Source organism: Gopherus flavomarginatus, chromosome 20 (genome assembly GCF_025201925.1).
Source record: "Gopherus flavomarginatus isolate rGopFla2 chromosome 20, rGopFla2.mat.asm, whole genome shotgun sequence".
Lineage (NCBI taxonomy): Eukaryota > Metazoa > Chordata > Testudines > Testudinidae > Gopherus > Gopherus flavomarginatus.
In genome coordinates, this window is record NC_066636.1 from 24,573,225 (window position 1) to 24,590,134 (window position 16,910).

The window sequence follows — 16,910 nt, forward strand, 5'->3', positions numbered from 1 at the left end:
GGCAGCTTTGAAGAGGAGGTTGGAGACCTGCTAACTCCTGCCCCACTTGCCTTGTGCCAGCCTCACATCCTGACATTCACCTTCTGCACAGAGGAGGAAGAGGAAGCTGAGGACCAGTGAGCTCTGAGCTGAAAGTCCCCTGCCTCTTGCTGCCTAAAGCAGGAGTGGGGCAGAGAACTGCTGGACCTTGGAAAAGTCGTCTTCAGCCTGAACCAGCCTTATTAACTGGCTGCAGTGTTGTGATTGTGGGGAGGGGGCGTCTCTTATTTCTCCAGGTTTAGTGATATCCCCAGTTAGCTTCAAGGGGGTTACCTAGTTTTGATTTTTCTGTAAAATTGTGAGGGGGCTGGTGAACTGTCTCTCTGGTGCCTGACTATTAAATGGAGCCTGGCAAGTCCCGCTAACGCTGCCTCCGCTAGGTGTGGGTCTGCCCAGAGTGCCTGGCTGCTGGACAAATCCCTGTTAGACCAGCATGTGCCCTGGCAGCTTGAAGGGCCTGTGGGAGGGTTGTTCCCTCAGTGCTGTTAGGACAAGGCCTTGCAGCCCTTTCTTCAGCAGGACTAGAGACTTCAGCCTCCACCTGGTGTCAGGGCTTGTAACTGGGAGCCAGCTCTGCCCGTTGTCAGAACAGCAGGGGCCTGGGGCAGGCTGTGCCCACAGGCTCGTTTGGGTAAAGCATCATACAAATCTCCAATTTGTTACTCTCACAAACCATGGACAGGGGCCAAATGCTCAGTTCTGAAGAGTGACTCAACTGCTGAGGGCAGAGGTTGGCTTGTTTTTGAAGGGGGGAAGAAACTAACAGGGCTCTGGATAACTGAGGTCTGCCCCTAGTGTCTGGTTTTGGGGCTTGGTTGCTAAGTGGCTCAGAAGAAAATTGCTCTGGTGTTTTGGCTGAAAGGATGAAGCTAGCTTAAAGTAAATGGTTCCAACCTGGCCCCCAGGTTTAGATCAGAAATTGTCAAGCTTAATTTCACAAGTGAAAGTCAGTGGGCAGGGCTGGCAGTTGTGAAACCACTGAGATTCTCCCACAGGAGCCTCCAGAAGGCTGAACCTGAGTTGTAGAATCCCTTTTTCTGAAAGGAAAACAAAGCTGTATAACGCTTGCCTGAGGCTGGCACACATGCTATCCTGGATGGCTTTGAACTCAGCTTTGCAGCTGGGTAGAACATTTTAGTGAGCTGCTCTGGCCCATACCAAGAGCCAGCTATCTGCTGAGTTTAAAGCTCTAATCACTGGGGAAATCTTATTTTGGCTACGGCTCGAGGGAAACTCTCAGTAGCTCCAGCATGAAGTGGCTTGGCAGCAGTATCCAGGGTGTGGCTGGTGGCACATCACAAGAGTTCAGCTCCCTCTATGAACCTCTCCTGCAGTCTTACCCGTGTCACTGCGATCCTTCAGCAGAGTATTTTACCATTGTTCAAAGGGGGGGAGGGGACTTGTGAAGCAGGTTTCAGTCTGAGGGGAACTCCCCTAAAATTATTAAGGAAAACAGCACAGACCCTCCTGAGTGATACTCTGCTTCCTTTATTTAGTGAACACAACTAGCCTACAAGCAGGCAGTGAAACAGTCCCTGCAATTCCAGAGCACTGATGCACAGCTGACAGTGAAAAGTAGAAAGGCTGCTGGGTAAGATAACGGGCAGCTTCTGAGTGCCTTTGAGTTCTAGCAGCATCTATTAGAGTAAGTTCATACCGACAGTCTGGCTTTAGGGCACGAGTGATGTAGCCACACACTGATGGGCCCGGACGAGAGCAGCTCTAACATCAGATCCTGACAATCTAAATGCCAAGTTTAAGGGATGGAAGATGGGAACAGGAAGTGAACAAGAGGATGAGCAGGGAGGACTCAGTCCACCACACCTCCTCTCCCCTGGTGCCTGAGCAGCAAGGGACAGTTTACCCCATTGGATGAGACCCATGGGCCATCTACCACAGTGAGCTGCCAGCAGCAGCTGCTTCAGGAAGGAAGGAAGCTCAGAGGAGGCAGCTGTGGGATGATCTGCCCTCCCTGAGGTGCTGGTCTCATAGCCCATAGCCAGAGGGTTCACATCATGGTGCACGCTCAGGATTCCAGGCCCAGGAGCCCAGCTGTACTCAGCAGTTCCAGGGCGCTGAGTTCACATAGTTAACTTCCAGCAAAGGTAAAACAGGCAGAGTCATAAACCTCTTTTGAAATGGAGTCAGAGGTGACAGGACAGGACAGATTCCAGCTGCCATAATCAGTTCATCAGCACTCCTAGGATTTGCAGGGGCAGAAACAGGGTTGCCCTTTCAGCCCATCCTCCACTCAGCCTGTAATCCTGCCTCACTCAGTTAGAAGGTAGAGATGATCTGTTACATTTACAGGGAGCACAGAACAACTGGCCCAGCTGTTAGCCAGTTTAGTGCAGAACCTGCTGCCTCCCTGAATGAGAGAAGCTTTGCTCACCCATGTCTTACTGAGCAGCAGCCCTGGCAGAGACAAAACCAGAACAAGTTACAGAGCTGGGCAACATCTGACATGCGAGCAGGTGTAGTGCTTCTGACAGCCCCCCCAGCAGCTGACAGCCCGCACCCCCAAACGCATACAAACTGCTCACCCACAGCAGGATGAGCACAGCATCAAGTAGCTATAATCTGTATCTGTTCTCCAGAAGTGAGAAACTTTGTGGTTTCTTGAAGGAAAATCTGTTCTTGGTTTTGCAGATTAGCAAGTTAACTACCTCTCCCTTACAGCATGGAATTCAGGTGTTCAAAGACGTTGTTTGCGTACCGGACTTTCCCAGTCAGGTCTCCTGGGGGGATCTCAGCACACTTTGGCCATCCATAAGAATGGGCAGTTGAGAAAAGACTCCCTCCGCCACACACAGCTGGCCAGGGGCCACACCAAGACAGTTTGGCCTGGGGCTCAGAGCGGTACGCTGCGCCCGCAGTGTAGAACTCAGCTCAGCAGTAACTTCAGAAAAAAAGAGTCAGACCAGCATCTGCAAATTAACAAACTGTAATTTTTCTCCAAAGATACATTTTCCATACACATCCATCATACACTGTAACCAAAAAAAGCAGTGTACATGAAATAAGAAAATAAATTAAATCCGTAGCATAGGTGAGGAGGATGCTCTAGACTGGAGCGGAGTCGAAAGTTTCCAGCGATACAAGAGGCTCAAGAGTTGTTTTAATAAGGACGCCTGCTAGCGAGGGTCCAGCAAGAGTTTCATGTCAGTCCAACTGCTTACACAGTTTTTCCCGTCAAGTTTATAACAGCTGTCACTGTCCTGCGAACAGGCAGAGCTATCACATCCCAGGAGGGAGCCACAGGGCATTTTATGGGCCAAGGACAGCATTCCACAGTAGCCAACTGGCAACGCTAGCCATCTTCCTTGGGCGGCGTGTACCAGCCTGCAACAAGAGCAAAGACTCCATGGGAGGGACAAGTCTCACCCCAGTACTACAGCTACACTCCCCAGAACAGTCCCACCAGACTCCAGCAACCTGCCACGTGACAAGTGCCTCACGTGAGACCATGCAGCTCTGGGATGGCAGACAGGGAGGATAGTCTCTCCTTCCCCCTCCCATGCCTTGACTGTAGGTTCTGCCCATCCTGCAGCTTCCTGAAGCACTGCAAGGGATGCACGCTGCACGCACAGGGCAGGAAGATACTCTCCCTCTTGAGCAGGTCAGCTCTCCACAGCCCATACCTGATGTAGCTCTGCCGGACCAGGACAACCAGGCCAAGCAGCGCCCAGCTCTCACTGTGCCAGCAGAGCTGTTTTCAGCTGGCAGCATGAGCTTGGAGTGTCACACGGTTTCATTAGCTGGGGACCAGCACTGACAGGACAAATTTAACCCACCCCGTAATATGCCCAGTGCACCTGAATTTGGGGAGCCAAGGAGGAAGAGAGGGATAGTTTCATCAAACAGGAGAACACCGTGTAGGTAGCAACTCCTCTCGGTCTCAGGCCCGGTAAGGTATTGGACATTCAGCTCCCTTGAGCTGCTGCACTTCTTCAGAGAACACGTTCTCAGTCCAGCTGGGTTTGTTACACGCAGTGCTGCTCTGCCCCGCCCCAGCTCTAGCTTCCACATGGCTAGGATGGGTAAAGCCTTATGGAGTCAGACAGCGTGAGCCAGGCGCAGGAACATTAACAAGGCCAGACATCCTGCTTAGCAGCCACTACACAGGCCTTGCAGGACACACACGTACATTCGGTCTCTTTCTGCAGTGAGCTAAGGGTCCGTCCCACATGCCAAGAGAGGCAGCTTTGCAGCAAGGTCCACGCAGGAACTGGGACCCAGGGCATTTCACCAGACACACACTGGGTGCAGCCCACTCAGTCACACTGCTCTCAAGCAGCGATTCTGAAGTGGGCACAGGCAGGTTCGACATGCTGTCTGTTCTGCTGTGCCCCGCGCAGGAGCCCCATGGGAAGGACAGACACACCCCCCCACGCCCCAGTGGGGGCCTTACCATTCTTCTCATGAATCTGCACCAGGGACTTGTAGGACTGCTGTGCTCGCGTCAGGCTGTACTGATTCTGCAGGGGAAGCCAGAGGGACAGTCGGGTCAGTGCACTACAGAACAGGCATCAGTTAACCAGCTGCACTGGGCCAGCACCATGGCCCATGTCCCACCCCAAGTCACTTTACACCCATTTCTGGCACCAGAACCTAAAGATGCAACGATCAGAGCTGATGGGGGCAGGCAGCTTGCGCCTTATCCCATCTGCACAGGGTCGCAGCCCCCCCTCTAGAGCTAATGAGAATGCAGCACATCATCCCGAGCCCCGTCACCCTTTCCGAGGGTGCTGAGATGCAGATGCGTGGCATGACAGCACAGGGGCCTCGCGCTGGGATTCCTATCTCCATCCCACAGCCCCAGACAAAGCGCACTGCTGGCATTTGATTCATCGCATCAGCCAAGGAAACAGCAGCTCCCAAGTATGTAAGGCACCTGAGAATCGTGGCTTTAACCTGCACCCACAGAGTAGATGATGCTGAAACATGCACTCCGCTCCCCCAGGCCAGGGGCTTACTTTATTGGCTCCAAACTGCACCCTTGCTTTCCCTTTCACCAGCGTGGCACTGATCTGCATTATCACTGATTCAATAGAATAGGCACTGCTCCAGCCCTGCAAACAAGGGGAAACAGTGAGTGGCAGGAACCTGCCATCCCGGTGGCTGGGCAACGGCCAACAGAAGGCAGTAGCCAGTCCTGTCCTGGCTGGCGGGAGCTGGCTTCTCTCAGCTGGGCTCTGCTGAGGGGTCCAGGTGGACCCCATCAGCAGTGCTAGGGTGCAGCTATTGGAGGATCAGCAGCCCGCCCACCCTTGGGCTGCAGGCTGGTCACCTCTTGTTCAGAGGGGGACAGTCTCATGACCCTTTTCACCCTGGGCTATACAAGTGAGAAGAACAAGAATGATGCTAGCCCTAGAGAACTGGGGTGTGTTCTCCGAGGCTGCTGGGGGGGGGGAGGAGAGATTTGCTTTGCTTAAGACTGTGGTGAAACTTTCATGGCCTCGCAATCTTCAAGTGCTCTGCTCCGCGCTCCCCCCCGCCCCACCCCCCGGCTTGAGAACAACGCGCCGGGCTATGGTGGACTCTCCCTGCAGCTTGGCACTGTTGCCCACCAACTGAACATTTTGCCATATCCTTTAAGCAAATGTTTTCTCCCTCCCCCCAAGTAAAGGCAGCAGCACTGTACAGGCCAGGGAAGCCCAATAACGCCAGGCACTCGAGGGGTCAGAGCTGTGTGGGAATGTTAACGCTAGTGGCAGGATTTTCAGACACTTGCAGGGCTCCCGGCACCAGTGCTGCTCACAGGCCTTCCTGCAATGCAGCCGCCTAGGCTGGAGACGAGACACTCACCTGCTTTGTAAGCAGCTCCATGCAGATGGCACCTCCCCCCAGAACGTACCTTGGGAGGGAAGATGACAATCATACCCATCTCCTGCAGCAATGCCCAGTCCCTTCCCCCTCCAGAGCCTGAGGTAACTAGTCACTGCTCCCCCTCCAAGGGAGATCGCAGTTCTACAGAAACATCCCCAGTCAGCTGCTACAAAGACAGCAGCTGAGCAGGGCTCCAGCACCTTTCAGCTCCATCCTCTCCACAGTCACACCCCCATGCCTGGGCCCTGCACTCCCCTGGGAAAGGCCACAGTCACCTTCCCCCTCTAGCGCCTTCATTCACAAATAGCAAACACCACACCAGGGAGATGACCACTGACCTACTGGAGTGGAGTCATCAGAGTGTCACCTCAACCGCTCTTGGCAGACCCCGAGAGGGGACTTGGACCAAAGAGATACAGGGACTATCCATCCCTACCCCCCAGACAAGCCCAGAGGAACCACCAGCCTCGCTACTAATGCGGAGGCCTAACCGCACCCCTGCGGCAGCTCCCTCGATATGGGACAAGGGACTGCCGTGGCCAAAGCACGTGGTGGCAAGCGCACTAATCTGAACGATCACTTACCCCCCCGAGAGCACAGGGGACACAACCCTTACAAACGGTGGGTCGAAAGGGAAGTTATCCTGCAAGGAGAGAGAGACACCCAGGGCTGTTGAGAACCAGAGCAGGGCAGAGTGGGGCGGGAAGGGACCAGTGCTGCAGGCCTTACTTTAAAGGAGAAGTTCAGGAGGATGAAGTCGATCCCTTCTTTCTCTTTGAGGATCTGGAGATCGTTGTGCAAAGCGCTGTCCTCGTCCACCCTGCAAGGAAGGGCCGTGGGGTCAGAGCCCAGGGCAGGCAGCACTCTGCACTGCTACGGGAGCCCAGGGCAATCGCACCTGGCTGACCCAAGCCTGCCGGCTGGAACACAACCACTATGGAATTCAGGTTCGCAGCCCAACCCCTCGCTCCCCAGGCACGAGCGGGATCATGCACTGGGGAGGAGAGGGAAGGACACCACCGCATGAGCATGGCGCGAGAGCTGGCAGCTTCCAAGGGACGCATGCCTGGCCCTAGACTGTATCTGGAGGGTGGAAGGGGAGGATGCACCCATGCCAAAGCTCCAGAAACAGCAAACAGCTCCACAGCTCCCTCGAAGCATGGGGAAACCGAGGCACAGACTGGGCAGGGCATGCGAGTCTCAGTGGCAGAGTCTGGAGCACAGCCCAGGTCTGCCAAGCATCATCTCCTCTCTCCCTACTCACACTCTATGTACCAGGGCCCAGCCACCCCAAGCCCTGTCCACAAACCTGAGCCAGGCCACCTACTTCAGGAGTTTGACGTTCCAATCGTACAGGCTGTCGCTCACTAGTTCAACTGCATAGTTTCCTGCAGAGCAGAGAAAGGACACGTCAGCGCCACCGGAGACAGCAGCCGCCGTTCGGACAAGGATCTGAGCAGCAGCCCTCTGGGAGAAAGCATGAGCTCAACCTGGCATGGATCCGCACCGCGCAGGAAGCGCCCTTGTCTAGGCAGGCTGTCCTCACAGGGCACCGGCAACTGACTGCCCCTCCCCAGAGTCGGGGGCTTCGGGGCAGGGGACAGTCACTCCCCTGCCGCCACCAATTCGCACGGTGAAAGGGCCATTGCACCAGCTAGAGACTTCACGGAAGCAACTACCAACTCAGAGGCCCTCCCTCAGCACAAGCTCCTTGCTCCCCTCTAACACGGACAGTGATATCACTGATCCAGCGCCTCCACCTCCTCCAAACCCCCAGCATGGCTCCAGGAAGCCCATTCCATTAGGGCATAGGGAAGGGAAGTGGCCTGCTCAACAGATCAGCTCTCCCTGGCCATTAGGTATAGGCTGGCACAGCCACGACACACGAGCAGTCAGATTAAGGAAGGGCCCCCCCAGCCCTCCTCCTCAGGCCCGAGCTAGTCACCACTTACCGCCCTTGAAACTTGGTGATCGGTAAATATCCCTGAGCTCCTTCATTAGCCGGTCAGTGGCCTGCACAGAGCCAGACACTGCGCCCTGCGAGGGGTGGGAAGAGGGGCGGGGAGCAATCACATTGTTACACTGCTCTCACTACAGTCAAGGCCTGAGCCAGGACTACTGCCCTGGGAGATCTGGCCAAGGTGCATTCGTGCCATGCACTGCAGCCCCCTCCTCTGCAGTCCTCCAGGGAGCAGCCACCCCTGCCCAGACATTCAGATCCTCTGGGTTAGGAGGCAGGTGGCGAGCCCGAGATGAGCCCAGCCCCATGGCAAGACTGCGTGGCCCCAAGACACCAACTGTATCCCAGCAAGAACAGAGGAGTCCAGGAAGGGTCCAACCTCCTGGTGCTGTGCAGGGCAGAGCTCCCGCTCAGCTGTACTGGAGCAGGAGCCTGGATTCCAGCAAGGGGAGGGAGAAGCGGCTGCACTTGCTTCCGGCAGCATTAGAGGTAAGCGAACCAAATTCCTTTGGATAAGCCACCCAAGGTCAGTGGTCTTCACGTGGACTCTCCAAGATTCTCCCTGCATCCTTCTCTGGAGACAGCACGTTTGCTACAGAGCTACTGGGCACGTGCAGCTATGCAGACTACAAGCGTCGTGAGCAACTGAGCAAATGCAGATCCCTCCATGGAAACAGGAGTCACCCAAGGAGCTAGAACATTGCAGCAGATGGGGACTGACGGGCTCAGGCACTGCTCTGCCAAGCAGTGCGGCAGCAACACAGGGTATCCCTCAGCCCCTCTGCTCCCCAGCCCCGCCCCCTCCTAGTGACACGTACATTTAAGTAATCTTGCCTCTGGTTCTGTTTGATTTTCTCTAAGATGGCCAGGTTTTCCTTCCCGATGCCGTCATCCTCCGACTTCTTCCCGTCGACTGGCTCCTCCTCTTTCATCTCATAGTGATCCAAGTCCTCAGTGTCCTGGGCAGGGAGAAGAAGGATCTCACACCAGACACGCAGCTCCACTCCCCACTGCTCTGAGCAGCTGCAGTTTTACAGAACCTACGATACCCAAGGCAGGCTCTGGGGAGCATTCCGGGCTCCCAGTCTCCCTCAGTGGAAATTCTCAGCAACTCCTTTCCCAACATGTGCAGAGATGTCACAAAATCCTGGTGGGCTCGTGGTGTCAGAAGCCAGTGTGGGGCAGAGGGAAGTCAGGTCTGAGCTATGGGATGGGAAATTCCAGTACCTGGGCAGCGAGCTGGGTCCAGCGCACCGCTTGCACTTCACTCCTCTGGAGATCAGGAAGAGGGAAGCAAACTGCGCAATGGCCCCCAGCCCACCTGCAATGCTCCACCTCCAGGACAAGTGGGTAACGAGCAGCCAGGAGCTGCAAACTCCACCGCCCTGAAGCCATACAGCTACTGACACCCGTGCACTGCTCCAGCTCCAAGCTGGTGCTGCACTTGGGCAAGCTTGAGTAAAGATGAGTCTTTGCCTCTAGCGAATGCCCGAGGATCCCAGACCGGACGCAGTCTGTCCCTGGAACGCACATGCAACTCACCCTCTGACTTCAACAATGGGACTCCGAGAAATTCTCATCTCCAGAGTAAGAGAAATACTGAGGCTCTGTAGCCGCTGTCACTCCCACACCTCCAGCCCTCACCCCGGAAACTGGCTGCAGCTCATTCTATGGTGAAATCCCACGTCCAGTCATTACTAGCCTCCAAAGTGGCTCTGCTGCCACATGAGAATCTCAGTGTGTATCCAACAGCTCCCCATCAACCAGCCATCCTGCTTCTTCCCCTCCCCAACTCTGTCCCTGCTCCCTTACTCCATCGGAGGACCCCTTGGCGGTGGCTGCAGATATCTGAAAGAGGAAACCCAGCCCCAAAGTTAAGCAGGTTTCTGAGTGGACCCCAAGTGAGCTCCCTCAGCTCTTCACTCTGCTCCCCACTGCATGTTTCTTTCCACGTTGAAAGTGGGCACATACAGCTGCTTGTTCACCAGCTTCTCAGCTGCCAAGTCCAGCTCTTCTTGTAATTAGCCACTGTCCCCTTGTGTACATTCCCCAACATGCCTCACTGAGCCGGAAGGCTCGGTAGCTCTGTTGAGCCTTTGCTTGTGAAGGTGGAAAGCAAACGGAGCTGTCTCAATGCTTGGAGACAAACATTCTGGTCACCAAGAGTGTGGAAGGGACCCAGGGCAGATTCCCAGGGCCTTTGTATATGTGAAACCCAGAGCGGCTCAGGGCCCTTTTCTCTGGAAGTAGTACCATATTTCAGGGTACTTTTGGAGGGTCTTTCAGATCACCCCCAGCTCTGCAGACCCCTTCCCTCCCTCCACAGTCAGCTGGCCAGAGAAGGTTGCTGAGTGGGACACGGGCTCTATGTGGATAGTGTTTCAAGCATGCTGGCTCCTCAGCCCTCACAGAGCATGGTCGGAAGCCCCATTCGCCAGCGCAGCAACATGCTGTTACACCCAGCACATCTGCAGACTGCACTCAGTGCTTGCGCTGACGGCTACTGTCACTCAGGAGAGATGCTGTGTCACTCCATACAAAGCTAAATGCCGACTCCACCAACCACCTCGCTATGTGCAGAACCTGATGGAGTTTCAAACCTCTGCGAGGGAGCACCTTGCTGTCGCCGCTCTCCAGGGCACCTGCTGCTATTCCAGAGAAACAATGCGTTCTGGGAAGGGCTTTGCCTAGGAAACCCTCCAAACAGGATTAACCTGCACAGCAGGCTACAGTGAGTCTGACCTGCACTCACCCCACAGGGGTGGTTCCTGTCCCACAGGACTGGGCCCAGATCCCCACTCCAGGCACCACGACCAGGCACAAGGGTCACAGCATCACTCCGGATTGGACAGCGGGTGGAGGGGTGACAGCAGCGGCCAGGCCAGATTTGAGAAAGCAATGTTGTGACGGGGTCATAGCACCACTACTCAAATTTGGCCCGGCCACCCCGCATTGTCACAACAGAATGGTGGCTGGGCCAGACCTGAGCAGCACTGCAACCCTGAACACAGCTGCAATGCCTGAAGTGAGGAGAGGGGCCCAGCCTTGTGGGATGGAGCCGAACTGCAGGGTGCGGTTCTTCATTTTATGTTATTTCACCTTTGTAAAAAACATGGGACTCTAGTTACTGCTAGTAACCACCCAGTTCTCAAGGGTCCATTCACCACCGACAGGTCCAGCTCAGTGTAGCGTGGGCGAGTGTAGACATCGCAGGCAGGCTGGGAAAGTGGGTGAGTTTACATGTACTGCATGTGACCTCGTGTATTAGGTTAATGCACAACATCCTCTCTCAGGGGACGAGCCTATCCCTGATCCAACAGGGTCTCATCTTCACTATAATCCCTACACTGCACACCCCCACTAATTGTATAGGGCCTGTGACTGCCGGAATGGTTGTGAAAAGCTGTATGAACCTTGCACATCCATATCCTAGCCAGAGGCATTTTAGGAAACATCACCATGGAGAGTCAGGTTTATTCCATCCCCTTGAAAACCAACAGCTGAAGCCCACAGGAGTTACAGCAAAGCTGAGTCCTCACCAGCCTGCAGTGAAATATGGCCGCCTCTCACCGCCTGGACAAGTGTCTTGCTTGCGCACTTTGCAAGCCTGCCTAATCCTCTCTCTCCAAGACTCAGATTTCCACTATGCGATTTCCATGCCAGCAATGGCAACTCAAAACTCCATGCCAAGGAGATCAAAGAGCTTAGCTGGTAAATTTCAGGCCCTGGAGAACTGCAGTACAAACAGACAAAGCAGCAAGCCAAAGGATTCCATTCCCAGCTCACAATCCCTTCCCACCCCCCCCGGCAGTGGCAAGTCTTGATAACACAGGCCTCTTATATCAACCAAATGCAGAGGACAGCAGCAGTATCATTTCCTTAAGGCTCTCAGTAAAGCAGACCCGATGATTCCGTCAGGGCTGAGCAAACATGCTCAGTGACGGATCCCAACCTTGTCAGTATAAGGAGCTGCTCATGCTTTGAAAAGAAACAAGCCAGGTTTGAATCTGACAACTGCTGCTTGGGCTAATCTGCCTCAGCTCCTTTCCTGACACACTTCACTGCAGTGCTCTCCCCACCCCACCCCACGGCTGGATACAGTGTGAACTTCTCCTGCTCCGCCCTGCTCTTACCTCTGGCATCTCCTCATCTTCATCCTCTGAGGACACCTCTTCCTGGGTGCTCTACAGGAGCAGGACAGAGACAAGGATCAGAACGGCCCCTGTGGAGTCGCTGCCATTCTGCAGGGAGGAGCTAGCCAGCCGAGTGACCGCTGCCCAGACAGTCTGTGCTGACAAGCGGCACCTCAGCTAGGAAGCTGCCACCAGGCAAAGCTCACTGACCAGTGCCCTGGAGCAGTGGCCTATGCAATTCTGTACCTCATTAACAGCAAGTGGAGCCCTCGAAATCCCCTACAACGCTTCAAGGGAAGCTTGGATGAGGACTGACCCTGAGCATTCAGCTCAAAATTCAAGTGAAGCCAGAAACTTTTTACAGGCTGTTCCTTCTAGAATGGCTGCCTCACAGGTGAAGGGTTAAGTTGGGGCAGTAATCAGAGAAAGCCCAGTGGGCAACATCTGACACACTGGCATACATACCCACAGAGGGCAGACAACCAAGCTGGGGCTGTACTAGCACTGCACAGGCCACCTGGCCAGTATTGCCAAGGTAACGTACTTGTCTCAGGCAGGGAAGCGAAACACACCCACATTCAATTCCAGAGACTGGGTGAGAAAAGGACCCATGCAGTGCGCTGCCCTCTCTGTATGTTACAAGAGGTGCACACGATGTAGAGCACTAGGGCAAAAACAGGTACTGGTCCACCTGCCATGCTCCAGGAGAGCAACCAAAGCCACAATCCTGGAAAACAGACCCCTTTGGAGGGCACCCCCAGATCCCCCTGACTGGGCACATGGGAGAAGGGTCATTGCAGTACAAAGCTGCACAAAAGCTATCTTCTCAGCAGGCTTTTCCCCCAGGTCAAGGTCAGAGCAGCTTGTCTTAGGTCTGTTACTTGTTCTGCTGGCAGAGGCTGGTCCAACATCTCGACATCTGGGTGCTGGGGAAGGTTGTAGAGTTTGCACAGGTCGGAGATTATCCGCTTCAGGTGCTGCAAAAGCTGCCCAGGAAGGAGACAGACAAGCAGTGTTAGAAAAAGGCACAGAGTCCCCAGCAGTCGAGTGCAGCCTACGCAGCCCCTGGCAGCACACTTCTCCCCACTGCATGCAACTCAGATACCTGGGGAGGTCATGGGAGAAGCTCCTTGCTGAACGCAGCTTCTGCACAGCACCAGGGCAGGCCATTTGCCAGCACGACTGCAGGCTGCAACCAGCAACCAAGCCACATCCCACGTAAGGGAAGAGCATAGGGAGACTCACTAGCTGGACAAGCCTGAACTGCTCAGCTTGACTCTCCAAACCCCTTTACAATCACCCCAGTCAGAACACTAGAGAACCACAGACCAGACGGGACTCGTACTCCTCAAGTTCTCCCCGTCCAGCCCTTCCCTATACCTTGTCACCTCACCAATGTATTTCCTTTCTTGACTTCCACCAGCCGCTCCAGGATAGCTGCCAGGTTTGGATCATCGGACTCCACAGACCAGATTGGGGGAACAGCTGGGTAAGACTCCTAGAGAACAGGGGAAACGGTGATGTTTGGGCCATTGTTACAGAGTGCACCTCAACCCCACCCAGCCTAGGGTGTCAGAGTGAGCATCCCTCTGACCGGGGCAGCAAGCTGCAGTCCTGTCTCTTCCCCCCGCCCCCAAACACACAGCTCAGCAGGACAGCGTCCAAGCAAAGGCACTCCACCCTCCGGACTAATCCCGGATGGAGGCAAAACAAACAGTTGCTCTGATGGCATCAATCTGTGCTGCTACACTCCCTCCAACCCGCAAGCTCTCTGCCAGATGGGGAGGCGAGAGAAAGAAAGGTACAAAGTCTATGTCACTTCACACTTTGCCTACGGAGAGTGAATGAAATCCTACACTCTCATCCTACGCAGCCCAGTGCCTGTCAGCCCCTTAAGGGCAGGTCCTCTCTGCCCTACATTCTGCTGACAGCACTTGGTAACGTATCTTCTTTTTAAACAAGCCCTCTGGAAAATCATCCTGAACTCACATCATGGAAATAGGCCCCTGGGCAAAGGAGTGGAGAATGTAGCTTCTCCTCAAGACAAGCTGCTCCCCAGCCTATAACCTACCCTACCTGAGCAGGCCCCAACACCGAGGCACAAGAAATGTGTCTGTGTTAATGAGGCTGCTGCAGCACATGGCCCTGCAGCTCCAAACCCCCCTGCAGCCTGCTAATGTTCTTACTGCACATGCTCAACTGCTCCCTGAAAGGGAGCTCTCAGCCTTTGCTATTTATCCATAACCGAGTCCGGAAAAATCCAGCACACACAGAGCCAGGAGTCTCACGTGCATCAGAAAGATCAAGTCCTTATTTGATGTTTCATTTCAAACACAGCCAAAACAGTGTTTTCAACAAAAAATCCTCATTCTGAGCTGCATGCAAACATCCTGAGCAGAGATCTTGTGCGAGGATGGGGAGCAGAGAGGTTTTGCTGCAAACATTTAGTTCAGGACGTTGCGTGTCCTGAGAAACAGGATGATAATGGAAACCCTGTGGGGGCAAAGACATGCACATAGTTCTACCCAGCTGAATTCCCACTGGGACCCCCAGAAGAGAGACAAACCCAAGAATCACCTTGGCCAGTTTAACTTCTGCAACTGTCCAGTCACAACAGGAAAACACTATCCTTCTCCTGCAATCTCCGGAGCAATCCAATCAGAGACTGCACCAATACGAGGCAAGCCTGCAGTCAGACCCTGTTTACACACCAACCCAACTTGCACTCTGCACCAAGGGCTATGCGCACGGCACTGCAAGCTGCTCTAGACTGCAGTTTACCATTTCAAAGTTATGCCCAGTGACCTTCTGGCTTCTGTGTGTGCAGTGCAAGCCTGCTGCCATCCTCCCCGTGAAAGCAAAGAGCAGAAGCTCTGAAGCAGGATGCTGATGTTTCAGGAGATGGCAGGACAGACTGGGTTATCTGGTGCCCACCTGAGGAATTTCACTCAACACCACAGAGTAGGCTGCAAACCACAACTGGCACCAGGCCCAAGTCTCCCATAATCCAAATTCCTCCCAGTGGACAAGGTCAAAATTAGGGGTGGCATCTGGGGTTCTGAACGATATTCCTAGCACCACAGAGACAATGGTTGGAACAGCTCATCTGTGAACCCACTTCACCTTATGCAGCATAACATCTGAAGTGGGTTACAGCATCCTGAGGCAGCTTTGTGCCACTAGCTACTGGAAATGAACATGCAGCCAGGGTTTGAGGAGCACCTCTAGTGCTTTACCTTACATCAGACAAGCCCCAGCTGAGGTGGAGTCTGCATACAGCAGTTCCTTCAGCTGAATGTCTGAAGGGCAGACACTTCAGGGTCTAATCCAGGAGCTAATCCCACCTGATCTGAGAGATTTATTCACAGGAACACCATGCACATCTCTCCCTCCATGTATTGCCCCAGCTCTAGCTCCTCTCTGCCCAGAAACCCAGCAGCACCTTTTGGGGAAGTGTGCAGGCATTTGCATTTCAGAGCAGCTACCTCCATGTTGAAAAGGGGCTAAGATGGGGCATTTAGTTTTCAATGTAAACACCCAGCCCATTCTTGCTCATCCCAGCGAGTGAGCAGGTGCAGGATAGGAAGCTTCAACTGGAATGAGCTACAGGAGCTGGTCCTTAGGGGAACAGATTATAATTCTCATTTTAGTGAGGATGAATACAGCCCTGGGGATAGGGTCTCCTCTGAGCACTCCAGCACCGCCCTGTACTTCCCGGGGTTCACGGCAAGAAGGCAGAGCAGGCGGGACTGCAGAACACCCCAATACGACCGGTGGCAGCGCCTCTCAGAGGCGAGGGCCAGTGACTGGGCTCACGCCACAGGGCTGGGAGGAGCCGCACAGGCAGGGCAAGGGCTACGCGGCGGCTTTAGGCCGGGGGTGCGAGCCCGAAGGAGCTGGCCTGGCTCTGCGCTCGGCGCTGCGCAGTTTGGTTTGGCGCTGCGGACGCGCCGATGGCGCCGGGGGGGGCGCAGCCCGTGCGAAGGGGAAGCTGGTAACCGCCCCCCCCCCGCCATGCTGCGCAGGCGGCCCGGCCCAGCCCCACGCGGGCAGCTACAGCCCGGCCCCCCCGCCCTCACCGTGATGTTGCAGTGGATGCGGACGGGCCCCGGCGGCGGCCCCCGGCTCCCGGACCCCCCGGCGCGGGCCCCCGGCCCGGGCACGAACTCGCAGCTGATCTCGTCGGGGCAGGCGCTGCCGATGCGGAACCGCTCGTGGCCCCGGTGGAAGATGGACTCGAGCAGCCGCAGCTCCCGCCTCAGGAGCCGCCCGGGGGAGGCCGCGCCGCCCCCGCTCCGCCCGGGCCCCGCCGCCGCCTGCGACCCCGCCGCCTCCTCCGCCCCCGCCCGCTGCATCTTCCCATGGAGGGACCCGGGCCCCGCCGACCCCGCCTCAGCGCCAGGAGCCGGCCCAAGATGGCGGCCGGGACGGGCCCCGCTACCCGGAAGTGACCCCTCCCCTTCCCACCGGCCCGCGCGCAGGAGGCGGGCTACAGCCACCGGAAGTGGCCCCTTCCCTACACACCAGTCGCTGGGAGGTCCTGCAGCCGCAGAGGAAATGACGTTTCGCGCCTCATTCTGGCATAGGAAGTGACGCAAAGATCCAACTCACAGGAGACCGGAAGTGAGCTCCCCCATCCGTGCACACTGGCCGGAAGTGGTCCCTGCTCTACGCCTTGGTTAACTCCCAGCGCAGGCGCAGAGGATGCTGGGGACCCGCTAATGGCGGGGGGGCCGGTAACTGTGCATCGCCCGGCTCCTCCCCCGCGGGCCCGGCCGGAGGGTGCCTCGCAGCCACGTGACCCCCCGCTGGGCCTCCCCCGAGCACGTCATGGGGGGCGGGGCCAGTGCGGACCCCGCAGCGCCGCGCACAGCAGCCAAGGGGGCGGCCCAGGCGGGACTGGGCCCCACGGTCACAGCCCCCCCCCCGTCCTTCAACCATCCCGCAAG

The 16,910-nt window shown here is 55.8% G+C and overlaps 2 protein-coding genes across 10 annotated transcripts in view; one reads left to right on the forward strand and one right to left on the reverse strand.

The window, feature by feature from the left end:
* The window catches only part of TDRD10 (tudor domain containing 10), a 15,805-nt gene extending 15,305 nt beyond the window's left edge, over positions 1-500 (forward strand). For 4 of the 5 annotated variants that reach the window (XM_050930814.1, XM_050930816.1, XM_050930813.1 and 1 more), the window contains exon 13: positions 61-500. In XM_050930814.1, the coding sequence (XP_050786771.1) occupies positions 61-120 (60 nt within the window). In that variant the 3' untranslated portion in view covers positions 121-500. The remainder of the gene's footprint in view (positions 1-60) is intronic. The other variant, XM_050930818.1, reaches the window with a different exon arrangement.
* A 1,007-nt stretch (positions 501-1,507) lies between these two features.
* Positions 1,508-16,329, reverse strand: UBE2Q1 (ubiquitin conjugating enzyme E2 Q1). Of its 5 annotated transcripts, none has more exons than XM_050931029.1 (13): positions 16,041-16,329; positions 13,355-13,459; positions 12,843-12,947; positions 11,962-12,012; positions 8,647-8,787; positions 7,821-7,905; positions 7,196-7,256; positions 6,598-6,688; positions 6,453-6,511; positions 5,848-5,896; positions 5,016-5,111; positions 4,451-4,517; positions 1,508-2,938 (listed from the first exon to the last, which is right to left on the reverse strand). In XM_050931029.1, exons 1-13 carry the CDS (start codon positions 16,314-16,316, stop codon positions 2,769-2,771), a joined length of 1,356 nt encoding a protein of 451 aa, XP_050786986.1. In that variant the 5' UTR covers positions 16,317-16,329; the 3' UTR covers positions 1,508-2,768. The 5 variants fall into 5 exon arrangements, with proteins under 5 accessions (XP_050786986.1, XP_050786988.1, XP_050786989.1 ...); XM_050931032.1 differs by lacking the exon at positions 1,508-2,938 and adding an exon at positions 2,968-3,381; XM_050931030.1 differs by lacking the exon at positions 1,508-2,938 and adding an exon at positions 2,968-3,381 and having other exon boundaries at positions 4,934-5,111.
* Between the last annotated feature and the right edge of the window lie 581 nt (positions 16,330-16,910).